General features: G+C 29.9%; 3 protein-coding genes across 4 annotated transcripts; 1 reads left to right on the forward strand and 2 right to left on the reverse strand.

Moving 5' to 3' along the window:
* Positions 1 to 1,405: 1,405 nt before the first annotated feature.
* On the reverse strand, positions 1,406 to 2,474 carry Zip99C (Zinc transporter Zip99C). Its single transcript, XM_040707672.2, is given in 3 exon segments — positions 1,406 to 1,651; positions 1,654 to 1,866; positions 1,945 to 2,474. Coding segments are annotated over 3 exon segments (759 nt in total). The 5' UTR covers positions 2,327 to 2,474; the 3' UTR covers positions 1,406 to 1,487.
* A 1,748-nt stretch (positions 2,475 to 4,222) lies between these two features.
* Positions 4,223 to 6,037, reverse strand: LOC121113806 (monocarboxylate transporter 14). Its single transcript, XM_040707671.2, has 5 exons — positions 5,411 to 6,037; positions 5,156 to 5,307; positions 4,756 to 5,091; positions 4,544 to 4,708; positions 4,223 to 4,488 (listed from the first exon to the last, which is right to left on the reverse strand). Exons 1-5 carry the CDS (start codon positions 5,887 to 5,889, stop codon positions 4,313 to 4,315), a joined length of 1,308 nt encoding a protein of 435 aa, XP_040563605.1. The 5' UTR covers positions 5,890 to 6,037; the 3' UTR covers positions 4,223 to 4,312.
* Positions 6,038 to 15,359: 9,322 nt separating this feature from the next.
* On the forward strand, positions 15,360 to 17,767 carry RpL27A (ribosomal protein L27A). Of its 2 annotated transcripts, XM_040707669.2 has the most exons (3): positions 15,360 to 15,391; positions 15,600 to 16,263; positions 17,060 to 17,767. In XM_040707669.2, the coding sequence occupies exons 2-3, from the start codon at positions 16,188 to 16,190 to the stop codon at positions 17,677 to 17,679; spliced, it is 696 nt and encodes a 231-aa protein (XP_040563603.2). In that variant the 5' UTR covers positions 15,360 to 15,391; positions 15,600 to 16,187; the 3' UTR covers positions 17,680 to 17,767. The 2 variants fall into 2 exon arrangements, with proteins under 2 accessions (XP_040563603.2, XP_040563604.1); XM_040707670.2 differs by lacking the exon at positions 17,060 to 17,767 and having other exon boundaries at positions 15,361 to 15,386; positions 15,600 to 16,131.
* Positions 17,768 to 18,434: the final 667 nt, after the last annotated feature.

The following is an 18,434-nucleotide window of genomic DNA, read 5'->3' on the forward strand; positions in this document are numbered from 1 at the left end:
GACATAATATATCATAATACATGACAGTAACATTCTTAACAAGTACAAAAAATGTACTTGTCTATTATTTGAAGATTTGAATTCTCCAGTTAAAAGGAAATAATTATAGTAGCTAACGAATATACGCGGAACTTGTGAACAAAATTAAGTAATTAATCAAATATGAGACGCAATCTTATGTTTAAAAAATATAGACACATAAGTTATAACTGTTGCTAAAAATTACAATTGATCTGGTTCTCGAGATCAATTTTTAAAGGTTTCATCTCGATTTCAAATCCTGAAAGTAAAAATAAATAAATCCTCTTGGTTTTATCCCGTAACGTCTTGGTATCAGCTCGGGTAAGATGCTCTAACCCGTAACACTTGTAATTACTAAAATATATTGAGGGGATAAATACATTTAATTTCTGCCAGTAATAATAATTGTTAATTTTATCAAATCATTGGTGAGGAATAACTTTGAATGATATAACTATTAGATATCTATGGATGTTGTGTACAAGTTGGGATGTATGTACAAGTTACAACTTATCTAAGCAAATAGTATAAGTTACAATTTATTCCCCTTAAAATGCATTATTTAATTACAATATTGCTCATTCTATTTAACAGCTATACATTGACACTCTCATTTATTTTTGATCCATTAAGATTACATATATTTGTAATTTTGATTAAAAATAGTCGAAAAATAAATCATTAATAAGTCCATGGACTATTCAATTATCGCATAATCATCATCCCAAGTACTGTAAATCTTTCTTTTAAAGTCTTCATGCATCAAAATAACAAGCTCTGGACATCATCAATATAAACTTTCACCAACGAGTTTTTCTGGAAACTCAATTTCTGACCCACTTCGATGTTTCTGAATTTAAAGGACATAAATAACCAAGTCAGGTTCATAAAATGTTAATTTATATTATATAGTGTGATATTTTGTTCAGTTTTGAAATTTCTATTTCCGCTTAATTAACAGATAAATCAAATGATTCCCCAAGTTTTCTTAGCAATAAATATTTTTAAGAATGACGACAATGTTATGTGATTACTTATTTGTAATTGAAGGAATTGACTACTACTTTCAAAAAATTATTTTTGTTTAAAAATGTACGTATATTTATTCCTAATTAAATAATTTATGCTATATGATCAAATGGTTGTATATACATACATATATATATATATAAAATATCAATTTCGGCTTTAACATAGAAAAATATAAATATATTGATTGTAACATAAATATGGGAATAGGGTTTTTTTACTTGCTTAAAAAGTTTTAAACCCTTCCCTCTAAAATTGTGTCTAGTATATAGACAATAAAAAATAACAAAAATGAAACTATAAATAGGTTTGCACTCTAAAAGTTGAAAATGGAAGAAAGTTAAATATATCCAAGTTTTTCAAACATGAATCAACAATTATATTTTCAAAATGGTTTCTATTAAAGATTAAGGGTTCATTTCTGTATATATAGATCATCACAATATCATTGACATTATATATATAATGTAAACACCTGATAGAATCCCAAAGGCGGTTATGACTGAATCCTCTTTTGACTTAGATGAAGCGAGTATTCCAGGCAATGACGAAACTAATGCAATATTTAAAAAACCACCTGCAGTAAAGGGTAAAATCCATAAAGAGAGAGACTCTCTATTGAATCTGCTCCAAGAGCTAATATTGCACCACAAACACCTACGGCAGCTGTACCAAATTGTGCTTTTGCTGCTTGAGTGGAAGTAAATCCCGATTCCAGAAGTAGAGCAAAATCTCCTATTTCATGGGGTATTTCGTGTAAGAGTATGCAAACAGTTGTCAATATTCCAACCTTGGTTGAAACACTGAATGCACTTCCTAAAAATAAAGTCTATATATAAAAGTAATCCTTTTTAATTCCTTTTTAATTACTAAAATAAAAAGAGTTGGATTTACCAATAGAAAGTCCATGATTTAAGTTATCGACAGAATTTGCTAACAGATTAGAGTACCCAGATCCTTGTGGACTATGTGAGAAAGTTTCAATAAATAAACAAACAAAGAGACCCAGAAGTATTCCAAGTCCAACTTGGGATTGGTTATTTCCACAACGACTATAAGACTCTGGTAATATTTGCAGGAAAGTATCTCCAAGAAGACCGCCAACGGCAAAACTGAGTAAAAAACGATACATTAGGGGACGTGTTTTGACATCAGACAAAAATAAACAGGGAAGCATTCCAGCCAATCCAACAAGACTGGATCCAAAGGCTGCACCAAGCCATCCTGGTAATTGACTTGGAGTATCGATGACTTCGTATGATATATTATTGGTCATTATTATCCACACTTTATACGCGGATTTTATTGGAGAAAGTAATGTGTTCTTTTTCTTTTTTATGCCATGTACAACAAATATCTTGAGATGATTCTTCTGTGTTAGGAATTAAATACTGAATATACCTGATACTATTAGTACAAACTATCATTTGAAAATTATGTTTTTTAAAAAACTATATTGACTTTATGATAACACAAACAAAAAAAAGGGATATAAACTAATATTATATATATATAACTACATGCTTAGATTTTGAGATTTGAAAACATTGATGTTTTGAAACACATATGCTGAATAAAACTAAGTAGTATCGTCGTCACAATATTAATATCCAAGTACATATTCTACACGTATTTGCTTACGCAATATTTATTTAAAATGTATTATATATATTTCATAGCACCAACCGCGGCAAGAGTAGGAATTATATTGAAGTAATAGTATAAAGTCATTCTTTATTAAATAAAACAAATCCTAAAGGTCGAATTTCACTGATATAATAATTAAATATAATCTTGCGTACTTCGTATTATTATAATGTTTCGAAAGTATACTGCAAAATCCAGCAATTCATCGGACGGAACATTAATATAATAATGTCATTAGCTCCATTTATTGGCTAATTTTATCACTTTTTGGAGTTTATTTTTTAATTATATGTACCTCTACTTTTAAGATGGACAACTTTAAAGTATCTTATCATTGCTGAAGACAGATAGTAACATAGTTTTGTGAAGAATGCGAAGGGTCTTCATTAATACATCATGCATTGTTTGTTCTAATGATAATTTAATGTGTATTTAGCCATAGAAAACTACGAGATATACAATAACAATAATGGAGTATTTGTGTATCATAATTATCTTCATTTAGTTAGTCAAGGTAACGTGTATAGCTAGAACGACAAAATTGAACCTTGATATTAAAATATGTATATAATGCATAGCTAGAAACTAGAATGATTTAAGTTGATAAATGGACCACGAATAATTAAATGGATTCAATCCATTTTAAAGTCCTTGCTACTTTTTTTAACAAATGACAATTTTTAAAGGAGTACTCATATTTGCCTCTAGATGTCACTTTTTTATACACACATAACAACTTGTTATTAACAAAGATACAAATAAATAAAATAAATATTATTTTCCACTAGAGTACCGGAGTTGAGTTTCTTCGTTTCGTTCAAATATATTTACGTTGCATCATAGTATTAGCAGTGCCAATGTCGTCGCCTTCATCTTCTCAAACCCCAGGATGTTCAAGTAGTTCTGGAGGAGATAAACATATTCCGATCCGTCCCGTATTCAGCTCTCCTGGACAAATTGAAGATGGAGCAAAGGGATCCAGCTTAGACAATTCCAATTTAGAGTTGATTATGGCTCGTCATTTCTTTCCTGATGATGTTGAGAAGTCTCTTAGAGCTATGCAAAAGGAGGAACATGTCAAGAGGTTGAAAAATTTAAGAAAATCTCTGGAGGGTCTTCAAAAAACTCAATGGCAATTCACTCCCATTAATAAACTAACTGGGCAATAAAGTTTCATTTATCTATAATTATTATTAGTAATAATTTCAATATTCATACTGTTTCTTTTTTATAGCTATTATTAGTATATTTATTTGTATTCTGTACTATTTGATTTGGCATTCTAACTCTAGAAATTATTGAATAACTTCGTTATTCTCACATTATTAAGAAATGTTTAGGCTAAGTTTATATACCTAGTAAATATTTCCAAGTTTATAATTTCGAACATACATTTTCTCTGCTTTTTTTACCTAATTTAATTAATGTTTATTCATCTAAAAAGCCAACGAAAATGGAAGTAATAAATAATCAATTTTTTCATTCCTTGCTTATTAGTGCTCAACCAATCAATTATTTATAATCATTTTACGTTCGAGAAAATAAAATATATTTTATTCTTATTGTAAGAAATAACCAACAAAAAACAAATATAACAAAAATTAAAATAATAAAACTAAATTGTTTCTATGGGATCTTTTGGAGGAGGCTTATCTTTATTATACTTCCGTCTTCTTTCATATACTTCAGTCATGTTGTGTGTAGCTCCTAATATCAATCCAGCTCCAATCAAGAATGATCCACCCATATAAAAGGATATATCGTATCGAAAGGTCTTATCATAAATTCCTCCTGAAATGAATACAATAAGACAAATATATACTACATTAAAAATAGTCAAACTTACCAGCCAATGGTGGACTTATCATGGCTCCTATACCTTCAAAAACCAGAAGAAATCCGTAACCAATGCTTATATTATTCGGACCTACTATTTTAATCGTAACTTCTGGTATCAATGGCCCCATACAAGCGCTGTGGAATCCAAAAATCCCGCTACAAAGTAATAAAGCTACGCAACATTAGTCTTAAATAATACATTGGCTCTAAATGCCTTACTGTAGAAGCTGTCAGCAATTGGCATTACAAAAACTGACAATCCTTGTAGCAAATTACAAGCGCAATATATAGCAATCACAGAACCTTTGGCATAGTAGCAGATGATCCCGAAGCCGATTCTTCCAAAAAGATTGGATATTCCAAATACGCTCACAAGTAAGGGTACATGTGAAATATCTAGGAAATGTATAGTCTTATAAAATTCAACATTATGAACTATTATCATGGTGTATCCAAAAAGCATCATGAAGTTGTTAACACACAAGGCAGAATAAGATGGGATCTTAAAGAGTGACAATGCTTGTTTCGACTCATTCATAAAGCTATTGAGACACACTTAAAAAAATAATTACGATAGTTATTGTTGCATAATTAATTAATTATACACCTAATTGCTTACTTCCTTTTTCATACTTTGTTGAATCAGAAGGGATGTTTTCCTTGTTTCTAATTGGAAATGGCCTCATAACTAGGCCTGCAACCATTATGCATACTACAAAACATGCATTCGCAACTATCGCTGATCTCCATGTCAGTGTATCGAGCAACGCTCTATCAAAGAGTAATATTTTGATAAAATATTAGGTTTATTATTATGAGTTTTACATAAAGGGACAACAGCATAATTTGAGATAATTAGGATATGAAAATATACTTGTTAATGTAAGAAAAAATGAAACTTCCAAATCCTGCTCCGGATGATGCAATCCCAAGTGCAATGGATCTTTTCTCCTCAAAATAATCGCAAATGATAACAACTGAGGGTGTAAATGCAAAACCCAATCCCAATCCGGTAATAATACTAAATGTGAGGTAAAGAAATTCAATACAAGGTACAAGAGAGCTCATAGAAAGTCCAAAACAGGCCAATGCACCACCAATGCATATGATTGTTCTGCATGAATATTTAAAGATCAATAAGCTGGATATGAGGCCACCAAGATAAGTCATAGAATTGAGGAGCGATCCAATTAAAGATGTTTTAGCGGCAGTAGAGTGGAATTCATGAATAAACACCGAGTTCCATATCCCAACCGTCCAAATGATACCGTGTATGATAACTTGAACAACAAAGCTACTTATAACTATAGTCCATGGCCTACACCCTCGATCTTTTTCTGTGTCCTTTTTCATAGTTTATTTCATGGATTAATTTAATTTGTTAGGACAAAATTCTAAGCATATTAATGATGTTTCACTTATGATCACTGTTGTTTCACCTCAAAGGAAGGAATGTACTATACAATGACTGAAATGAAAGTTTCTTCATTTTATTCCCACTAGATGCTTTTTCATAATAAAAAAGCAATAATGCTACAAAGAACTAAACTTTGCTTTGTCCTCCTCCTGCTCCCCATTCACGTTGTTTGTCTTATAATTTGGATAGCATAATTTAATTATATAAACAGTAAAGGTTCATTCAGAATTTCTACATCTTCATTTTTTTGTTTTTATTTTGTTTTTGGTATGAGAACAATTCAACAATTTTTTATATGAAATATTTTGCTAACTGAGTGTCGTTAAACTTTCTCGATAAAAATACTGTTGTCTATATTTTTAGTATAAATGTACTTTTGAAAATCTATTAATTGTTATCCAAAATTGAAATTAAGATGCTTTTATGTTATATAACTAACTAATAACTTTATAATCATATTACATGTATTTCTGAGCTATTAAAACTAATATTTATTGAAAGCTACAAGCTACAATAAACAAAGTAGATGCAAATTTACTTTCTATTGATTTGTCAAATGTATCATTGATATTAGGATTGAGTCATTCTAGTCAACAAAGAACTGATGTTCTATGTTTATGAACAAACTCTTTGTAGTTCAATTAAATGAGTTCAACTTTTGCATTTCCAAGAAAAAAACTAACACCAATACATATGATTCAGTTTTCAGGATAAAGTACATGCTTTGTAATGGTGGATTGAAATATTTTTGTCGTAACTTGTTACCAAGTTCTTAAAATAGTATCGATGTCTTTATAAAGAATAGAAAGTTTAGGACACCTTGTTCATTTCTATATTTAGTACATTTGTCCATTGACATTCAATTTGTAGGGAATTTTAGGAATATTTTGTCAAATTTTTTAGGAAAAATTAACAATCTTTTTTGATGATAATAGGTGAAAATACAAACCCTAAAAAACTTGTTGTTATGAGAATAAATGAATAATAATAGCACACATATTTGACTAATGACTAACTCCATAATATCTTTAAAATGTATCCAAATATTATTAAATGTAGCTATATATTTTTTAACTCATAATAAAAAGGAATATTTTAAGCACGTTTTTAAAATTTTGCCTCATTCTTAATATTTAAATTTCAGCCGTTCTTTTTTTGAAAACTGTATATATCCTATAAAAGGGTGACTAACCATCTTTTTTTCTCCGGGCATATCCCCTTTTTACATCTTGTCCGGAGTGTCGGGAGATATTTTATAGTTTCATGAAATATCTGATTTTTTTTTTGGTTAAGTTCATGGAGGGTAACCTCCCCTCATACTACAGGAGCGTCTGCAGGGAATGGGCTGGAGGGGCTGTAAACCCGCCCCCCTCCAAAAATAATAAGGAATTTTTGCTTTTTACTAGAAAATTTAATTTAATTTTTCAATTTTTTTCAAAAATGAATATTATAGATTTTTGAAATTTTTCTCCAAAAAATTTTATATTCAAAATTTAATTTTGTTAGAACAACTGTGGATTTTAGAAAAATTTTCCAAAAAATTATATTTGATTTTTTTTTCTTTCAAAAATTTAGTATTTTTTTTTTTCCGAAAAATTTAATGGTTGTATTTAAAAAAATATATATATCGAAAAACCAAGTTCCCTCCTTTCAAATATAACTCTGCGGATGCCCTTGTTCTAATATGACAAGGGGCGGCATATTCCAGGGGTTGCTATGTTGAAAATTTCTGTAAAAGAAATAAAAAGCAAGGTACAATTTTTTATTATTAAAAAAGACCAAAAATTCTCTTGAATATATAAAATAATCAATTAAGAAAAAAAATATTCAAGGTGTGGCAATATTTACCATTTAGCCACTGGCTTAGTAGAGTAATTTATTCATGATAAACTTGAATAATTTCAAAATATTAGCATATTGTCCCCCTCCGTCCCTCAAACCGAGACTGACCGGCATTTTGATTTCCAAAAAATGTACAAATATTACCTCTTTTTTTTTGTAAATCAAAATAAGGTCATTCATGACCCTATTCTATATTTTCTTAGAATATTAATTAAATATACGCTGTATACATTTCATTCAAAACATTTGCAGTACATCGGTTTAACTCAAAATTACCTATCTATTTATCTCTGAAAAGTCAATTACTTTATTAATATTTCTATCGAAATATAAGTATATATTTGCTTTCTAGGAAGGGACTTTATCCTTTTAAATAAAGAATTGAATCAAGCTGCATTATTTACTATTCTCATCGTGTACTAAGGTGTTCTTTCAAATTGTAATTGTTTGTAAAATATACTATTTCCGATCTGAGAGGATTATTTAATGTACACTTTTTGATTATTAGGATAACAATTGTAAGTAAATGTTTAACGGAGTGCAGAGATGATGCAATCATGCTAGTATTTGTCTTTTAGCAAGGGGCTAGGAAGTTGAACTGTTTTTTCTTACAACCGTGGAAGAAGAATTGACATAGGAGACTGTCCTGAAACATGTCATCAAATACCATTTAGTAATAACATAAGTCTCGCTAATTTTTTCAATACAAAAATGACATCCATGCTTATTTATGTAGGGATGCCATTTTTGTAAGAGCGTGAGAAGAAAGTGGGAACTTATGAATTATTATACCTAATCACTGATACTTATGAATTATGATGGTCTATGCCTGAAGGAGCGGAACTCACATTGCAATGGTCAATGTTATTTCTTCTTAATTTTTAGACCCCTTTCCTGCGGGCGAGCATTATAATATATGTATTATTATAAATTAGAAATATGGAAATTTTATTATGCATTTTTAAAACAATTTACAGTAAAGAGATGCGAGAATGTTTACTTTAAAGGTAGATGTTTACAGCACTACGATCTATTAAATAAACAATAGAAGAAGATAAATCAAATGCAACAACCGTTTTTTTCTTTTTCTAGTATCTAAACTGAGTTTTTCTCTTTACAAGAATGGCATCCTTTTTATAAGCAAGTAGAGATGTGAAAATGCGATTATTTTTAAGCGTATGAGGATGTACAAGTCATTATATCCAAGTTGTAATTTCTACACTCAAATTGTAAAATGGTATCCTTCCACGCTGAAAAATGCGCGCTAGTTATAATCCAACTAAATATACAAAAATTACGGAGGCTTAACATAGCTATTTATGACGCTCCTCCACGTACTACAAGAGGGAGCTCGCATACTTAGATGAATAATGATCTATTCAATATTGCCAGTATCAGAGCTATGGTGCTCGATTCTGGACTCAGTAATATGAGGACTCGGACTCACCATCCGTATGAACTCAGATATCATTTGGCCTTGGGCCCATGGTTGCTTTTAAATATCCCTCATTTTAACTATGATATTTTTTCCCGCTAAATTTACTCTCACTGTCCCAATGACGTCACCAGAAAGAGAAAGATTTATTTAATAAATCTGCAGTGCTTGCCCAGCCATTTTCTTGTTGCCTAACCTTGTTCTAGTAACATTGCCCATTGGTCCAACTTAGGTATTCAATCAAATGAACTATTTATACATGTATCATGGCTCGCTTCTACAAAGATGTAGTGTATTTTCCTTTCAGCTTTTTTAATCAATTTTCAGAAGTTGACTCTTAATTATTGCATGATTTAAAGAAGTGGACTTACGTATTGTGAACTCAATAAAGGTATTACATAGAGTTGGGATTTTTATAATAATTTATATCAATCAAGGGCCGTCTTTTAGAATTCCTAACATTTCATACTCTGTCATTGATACTTATTTTGATAAAATTATCTATTCATTGTTTAAAATAATTAATAACTATTATCTCGATAATAGTTAGAAAACATTTAGCAACATGAAAAACACAGAAGGGTAGCTACCATATGTTTTTTCACATTTTCCTTTCTTTTTGTCAGTCCAGGTTGAAGGATAATAAAAAAAATAATTGTGATTCTCAAGTTCCTATTTTTACTCATTGTCCGGGGCGACCACGGTCTAATTAATGAAATATCTATAGTCATTATTTATTAACTCGTTTGCAATTAAAATTAATATATTTGTACTTTATTTTATTTGTTTAGTCCTGTATTACTCGAGTCTGGACTCTTAACAATATGGACTCGAATTCAACACTGATAGGTATACCCACATCTATTATTCATATGTGACTAAATCGGGAACATGATTTACTTTCAACGGGAAAATGCAAAATAATTGTGATTCATATGTCACATAACAATTTAACCTCTCTATTTTCGTTTGAAGACTTAGAAGAGGCCATAAAGGTAATTCAAGTCTTTTTGACTTTTTAGAACAATCATGGACCACATGCTAAGAAATTTTATGTTTGACAAGACAATCAAAATATTTTTGATGTTTGTCTTTTATTCAAGTGTATATAAGACAAGTTACGTAGGCAGTAGTGTTGGATCGGTCCTAGGACCGATTTTCTAATCAGACTTTTTCTTTTTTACCCTTTCAGTCTTTTTTTATCGGTCCCATCTTTTTTACCATTTAACGGTTCTATCTTTATATTTTCTTCACCCCTAACTAGGACTGAATAATAAAAAAACAGAGAAAATAATGATCGATAGCTAGAACTTATAATAATAGGTTTCAGCCACACACTTTCTACTTTAAAATTAAGGTATCTTTCAGTCTCTTTGAAAGATATTATGTAAACAGCCAAAATGACTTAGTAACTATGTCATTTCGGCTGTTTTAATTACCATAAAAAACCGATAAGGATCGTTCATAGGACTGAAAAATTTTGTTAGGACCGGACTGATAGGACTCCAGTCTTTTTAGTTTTTTTAAACCGATCCAACACTAGTAGGCTGTAGGCATATATAATATGTATTTAATTTTACTTCTAGACATTACTTAATAATTTTTGTTTTTTATTTAAAGAAGGATAACGAAACTGAATTAGTATAGGTGGGATTATTTTTCAGACACAAGGAGTATCACTTATCCTTGTCTTTAGATGAACTGAACTGATATTGATTAACTAATTATCCATAATGAGGAAAAAAATAAAGTTACATTATAGATTTTAAGAAAACTCCTAAAAATGAAATCTTCAATTTAATAAAGTGTTAGATTCGAGTATCACTAGAACTTTACTAAAAACAACAATTTTCTTAAAATACTTGAATCCAACATTAATCTATTTTGAATGCATCTACGACTAATTTTCTATTTTGATGGAAGTCAGCATAATAAGTAGGATTTATGATAAATCCCAATCTTTCTTCTGTATTTTCATAAGCATAAACCTTTGCCCTCAGTCATCGTGTCTTAGTAATTGACATAGAAAAAAATTGATCAATGGACATTGGACAATGGGAATGAATCAATCATTTGGATCGAATGTGTTGCAGCTCTCATATACCTGGTCAAGTCTGAATCTACCCCAAAGTTGTTTCTGGCTCTATAATTATCAAGATGTGTTTGTCATTAGATAATATATCATTATTTTCGGCAAAAGTGTCCTAAACCGTGTTTTCCACATCCAATGGTTAATTTCAATAATATTTCAAATATTAATTTTTTTTATCTACCTACAAGGAAAATAAATAATTTCCATTGCATGGATTTTCGGATAACGGCTCGAACTATGTAGATAAATCATAAATGAATGAATATTATATTATTGTCTCATTCATTTTCTGTTCCATATAAAAATGTTCCTTATCAATAAAGGTCATGACTCTTTCAATATTCTACTCCATATTGATAAAAAATAAGAAAGCAAATCCTATTAAAATTAAGTCGACTTTTGTTAGAAAACTGAAAGGTCATTATTTTTAATTAAATCACTACGTTTTAAAAACCCGTCTTTAAGCCACATAAGAACAAATAAACTTATTTTAATGATTAGTTTTGTAATATGTATACATCAATTATTTCTGTTCATAAAAAATCTACCTATCCTTGAAGAGAGTCTTTTTTTGTACAACGTGATCCCATGAAATAGGACAATGTGAAGTAATCATATGCAATGAATAATGAGATACTATTTCGAATATTCATAAAATTAATCTAATCATTTGACGTTCATTCGATTGAATGCTCCATCAGACATTAATAGGTGCGACCGAACTTGTGTATCTAGTACCAGTTTTGTTCAATTCCAAGAATAATATTCTCAGCTAGCCTTCCCCCTCTAAAAAAGAAAAAAACAAAACATGCAGTTTCAACACATTTTGTTTTTTGGGTCAATTACTCGGAGCTGGCTTGACTTACACTCGCTAAATTTTAAGACAACATAATTACACATGTCTAGGGGCGTCTGTAGAGAGTGGGATGTAGGGGCTTTAGCCCTCCCCCAAATTAAGAATTTTTGCTTTTTACTACATAATTTCATATTTGAAATTTTATAAAATTTTCCAATTTTTTTTCCAAAAAAATTTAATTTTCTATTTATGGAAATAGATTTTTGAATTTTTTCTTAAAAAATTTCATATTAGAAATTTATTTGCGAGTAGCTGTGGATTTTAGAAATGTTTTTCCAAAGAAATTTATTTTTAGAATAGCTATGGATTTTTGAAATATTTTTCCCAAAATTAAATTTTTTGGGTATAACTATAAATTTTTTATCAAGCCGATTAATATTAAAAATTCTTTATTTTAATTTTTCAATTTTTTTCCAAAAAAAATATAATTTTGGATTTTTATTTTTTTTTAAATCCAAGAATCTAGCCCCTCCTTAAAAAAAATATATATATATATAATCCTGCGGATACCCCTGATGTCTTTATTGTTTGATTAATAGAGAAGGATTTGAATCTATTTCAAAACTAGAATGGGCACTCGGTAAAGTGCAAAACTCCGCCTTTGGTCATTTTTCCCAAATGAAATAACATTGTCAAAGTGAAAATTGTGAGATGTTGAACCAGTTGATTTTAATTAAATTTAATATTTATCGAATTCATACTTTAATGTTGTTATATATATTATATATTGTACCAACAAAGAGATGATTTTAGTTATGTATCTTAATTTGTTCAAAAGGAATGTGTTTTTGACCTTTTGTGTGACTTTGACCTTAACCTTGAATGTTTTGCTATATAAAACATCCTGATTAAACCTACACAATACCACTAATTTGAGCCCTGCACCTCAATATGTTCCAAAGTTGTTGTCAATGATGTATTTTTAACGTTTTGTGCTACCTTGACCCTTAAAATTTAATTGCCTCTTACTGTGACCATACACAGGGAAACAATAGGATGGGGAATTTGTACAAAGGATTTTATTTATGAGTGCTTCAAAATTAAATTTTTTTATTGATTCAGTGTCTTGTTTTGAACTCGATTTATTTCCATTTTTAGGCTGAAAAATGATGAAAAACGACGCTTTTCTTATAATTTATTCATTATACCGAGTAACGGGAAGTATCATAGCCTATATCATAGAAAAATATTCCATGTATAATTTAAAAAAAATATCTATTCAAAAATATTAATCTTCAAGGATTTTTGTAGCTTTTTGTATTTTTTAAGTGATCCCATTTTGAAATATTAAAATTATCTACTCATCGTAAATGGAACACTTTATTTTTTCGATCCTGGTATCTCATTCTCAAGGAAGGAGTCCACTCTACTCTCTTATGAGATCTGTTAGTTTTCCTCGGATGAATTCTCCTCTCATGTTCCCTCTTGAAATTCGGAATCCGAATTCGAACATCTCTTGAAATGGATAATCAAGTTAGAAGTATCTTCATTCAATTGTCTCGATTTTTTTGTTACGATGCTTCACATCATGAAATTGGAATTGAAATGGGGAAAAATATGATGATAATGTTGACTATTTGCTAGTACACCCCCATAAAAAATGGGATTACTTGGAGATGTTGGTGTATTATAATCTTGCAACAAACAACTTAAAATTTTTCAAGAACCAGATTTGATACGAAACAGGTCATAACACATTCGTGATAAGCGCTTCAACTGCTTTTAGAACTGAATGTAGAATTCATAAGATATTTGCAAAAGTAAAATTTTTTGGACTTGTGTAATTCAAAAAATATAACTTACAGCAAAAATAATGAAAAACTGACTGTATTATTACAAAGATAATGTTACTTAAAAATATAACTTTTTCCCTGCAAAATTAGATTTTATCAAATAAACTAGAATAAACACTCGGTAGAGAGCAAAATCTCCGCATAAAATCAAATTGAGTTTAATTATGTACATCAATTTGTTCCAAAGTTTTGGTTTATTATACATTTTCTACTACCTTGACCTCTCAAAAATTAAATGGCCTCTTACTTAGACTATATATAATCTTCTTACTAAGTTTGATCAAAATCAATCCGTAATTTTTGCCGTAATCCTGGTAAATAACTAACTAACTTCGTTGGCAGAAGTAAAAATCTATCATGGATTTATTTCTTTAAAAAGATATTCATTTATTAATTTTATAATCTCTGAAAATACCTCCAATTATTATATGAAGTAGTGAAATTTACATTACACTTAAAACAGTCAAGGTCTTGACATGATTTTGTAATATATAAATATATGTATTTGCAATCCTAACTATTTATGTCTCTTATTATAACTTTTTATAGAAAAACAAGTTTGTAGATTCACATCTGTATGTGCTAACAAAGAGAAAACATCATATTATACATATCAACTCCGGGGTTCAAAGTTTGAATTTTAAATACTAATGGTAATTAACACTTAATCCCTTCACTATTGCATCATCTTTACACAAATTTATTTAATCAAATATTACCGTCTCAAATGCTAAATGATATGTCCAGTTTTGTCTATTATAATATCATTAACATAAATAATTAATCATCTAAATTTAGAGCTTATTTGTTCAAATATATGAATATTTGAACAAATGGCATATAAAGAACGAATATTTATATTAAACTTTTGAATTTATCTCAAAAATGATATAAAATTTGAAAAGTAATTATAGTGTGGTAAATAAATTTGTATCCATCTAAAATATCAATAAAAATAAATTGCTTTTTTGGCAATTATATTTTTAATGGTAGAATGCATTATATTTATAATATATAAATTATAATCTAATTTTTTACAGGCTTTAAAACCTCTATATTTTACAAATTTTTTGTTAATGCTACCTTTATTGCCCACTCCGTATATAGGTACATATCTTATTTACTAATAAAAACTTTACATTGGCAAATTTAATATAACTTTGAAAGTAAAAAGATGAATAAATAATGTATCTAGCTAAAAATATTAATGGAAAGTATAAAAAGAACGTAAGTAATTACTTCAATCAAGCATCAAGCTGGTTTCATACTTTAAATAATTTTTAATAAAAGGAAGGATTTAAAGAGGGTCGAGGTTGAGTGATTATGTTTTGTTTATCAATGCGTGCAACGCTAGATGTCGTCTTTTGACGTCACATCCTCCTTCCTTTTCCTTTCGATTTCCGCATCGAGTAAACGTAAGGTAAGGCTCCTGATCCTCTGTATTTATTTGTTTTTTTTTCTTGTAATTTTTCACGGTAATGGGACCCATGAGTCTCTTATGCCTTGCAACAAGGCATTCGAAGACTATGGACCCAGGATGCTGGAGATATTTTGCGATTCTGATTCCATTCCGAGTGGATTTTATTACTTGTATTAAACTCCATCTGATTTTTCCCTTTGTGTTGCAGCATGTCTACTAACAAGAAAAAGACTAGAAAGTTGCGGGGACACGTAAGCCATGGTCACGGACGTATTGGCAAGCACCGTAAGCATCCCGGAGGTAGAGGAAACGCTGGTGGTCAACATCATCACCGTATCAACTTCGACAAATACCATCCTGGATACTTCGGTAAAGTGGGTATGAGGAATTTCCACGTTCACGCCCATACTATTAACCAATATTGCCCATCTGTGAATCTGGACAAGTTGTGGTCTCTTGTTTCGGAACAAACCAGAGAGAAGTACGCCAAGGATAAGAAGAAGGCTCCAGTTATTGACGTAACCAAGGCCGGATACTTTAAGGTTCTTGGTAAAGGTCTCCTTCCCAATCAGCCCGTTATTGTCAAGGCTCGATTGTTCTCTCGCAAGGCTGAAGAGAAGATCAAGAGCGTTGGAGGTGCCTGCATTCTCTCCGCTTAAATTCCTGTATTTTTATTTTGTTTCGCAAGTTAACATGATAATTATTGATAGACTTCAATAAAATTATATTATTCCACCACATCAATCGTTGTTTGACTTTTGCCATTGCAAGTATTTTTTACTGTTACAGGGTCGATATGAAGCCTGGGAGTGTTGCTATCCCCGGGGATGTAATAGAAATCCGCGAAGAAGATAATTCTAATGTTACGATTGGTTAGAACAATGCATACTCTAAGGATGTTGAGCTGTTTATAATACTTCACTATGGCTTGATATATTCACATTCATCGGGCTAGATCGAATGTTCAGTTTTGAATGTTTGTCATATGATCTCAATTTCAACCGATTGGACTCATTCATATCAAATTGCCTCATGGCTAAATTATAGATTAAGGAATAATATTGGTTGACTCACCTGGTTAGCATCGTTTAAGAGTTGATTATTCAAGTACGCTAATTAACTTACTTTTAAATTCTGGAGAGTCCATATTGTATAGTATTAAAACGCCAGACGTAACACGTTAAATTATATTTTTTTTGAGCTGTAGGACATATTTTTTTTGGTTCCAAGCCTTCATGGACGCAATTGCTAATAAGTAGTCGATAGAAATAGAAAATAATGTGAATGTCTTACTTATGATCCTCCCCAAGTTTCTCAAATGTATTGGTTTATCGAGCATATGCAACACCGTCGTGTTTTTTTATTTTTGAAATTTTACTTAATTTTAGTGGTGTTATAATGAAGAAAGTCATTCATTTTTTTATTAACATCAGCAAGGATTTTCAGTTCATTACATTTAATTTTCAAATAAAATCTCGATTGAAAAGAAATACAAGAACATTTTTCTCATTAGAAATGTACAATAAATCCAATTAAAAAAAATCCAGGCATTAACCTAGTTGGCATTAGAGGGATAAGTAATCTTAATGTCGAAGAATATAAATCAGATTTATGCCTCTTTTAAGTCTCAACATCCTTTTAGTAAGCATTCAAACTTATTTTAATCAGGTCCTGGTCTTCGACTTCATGGACAACAGATATTTGCGACTAAGTGTGGCGTTATTAGAAACAAAAAAAATTCCTACTGGATCGACAACCATCAAAAGCGTTATTTCCCCAACAAAGGCGAGGCTGTTATAGGGATTGTAACTCGGAAGGCAGGAGATATATTTCGTGTTGATGTAGGTGCAAGTGAGCAAGCAACGTTATCATATCTGGCTTTCGAAGGTGCCACTAAGAAAAATAGACCTGATGTCAAAGTGGGTGATGTTGTTTATGCAAAACTGCTTGTTGCATCTCTTGATACTGAGCCTGAACTGGTATGTGTTGATTCATATGGAAAGGAAGCTGGATTAGGAGTGCTTTCAGGAGACAATTCTTATGTTTTTACGATTCCTCTTAGACTTGTTCGAAAGTTACTTTTAAAAGACTCTGTTCTAATTTCTTCTTTAGGGAAGGCTATTGCTTTTGAAATAGTTGTAGGCATGAATGGTCGGATTTGGGTACGTTCTAAGTCTGTGAAGAACACAATTTGTATAGCCAATGCAATTCTTGCAGCAGAAAATATGAATGATGAAGAAATTAAAGCCATGAGTGGGAAGTTGATTGATGCAATTTCTGGATTTTAATGATAATTAATCATTCCAGCCTAAAATTTCAACTTAGTATTAATATTTGTGCTGTGAAAAGGAGTAAATAGAAGACTTTTTCAAACAATTACCTGTCCATTGTGTTTTGTTCCAACAATAATATATACTCGTGTGTATATATATATATATATATACATATATGGCTTTTCAACATAAAAGTAGACTATCTGGTTTAAATTTGTATTTTTCGACAAATTATTGTTAATTTATAGTATCAAATTATTATGATTAATAATGTCGCAATCCTAAAGTACCAAAAATTCATGGTCAAGATGATGTAATTCGAATTTTTTATTTGAAAGGGGCAAATTAAGTCTCACAAATCAAACATAATTTCTGAGCTGTATTTAAAATTCTTGTGTATTTCAATTTATAGCAGAAATTTAAATACAAAGCCTTAGATGATTGAAATATTGAGTTCTACCTATATTATATTTGACGTTAAAAAAACTAAATTGATTATTTCTTCTTTGTTTGATTTTTCTTTAAGAATGTTTTTATGATAATTCCCTAAATATATAAACATATTAGTATCAGATGATAAAATAATTTTGTAAATTGTATATATTATTTTTAAAATGGAAGCTACTTCTTGCAATATTTGATTACACAAATAAGTATTAAACTAGATTAAAAAAGCTTGGAATGAAGAATTAATTACTAATTGATATATAATATAAGAATTTGACTAATTTTTGTGAATTATCTTTCCTATCTTATACTTATTTAAGGAT

This window comes from Lepeophtheirus salmonis, chromosome 2 (assembly GCF_016086655.4).
Source record: "Lepeophtheirus salmonis chromosome 2, UVic_Lsal_1.4, whole genome shotgun sequence".
Lineage (NCBI taxonomy): Eukaryota > Metazoa > Arthropoda > Copepoda > Siphonostomatoida > Caligidae > Lepeophtheirus > Lepeophtheirus salmonis.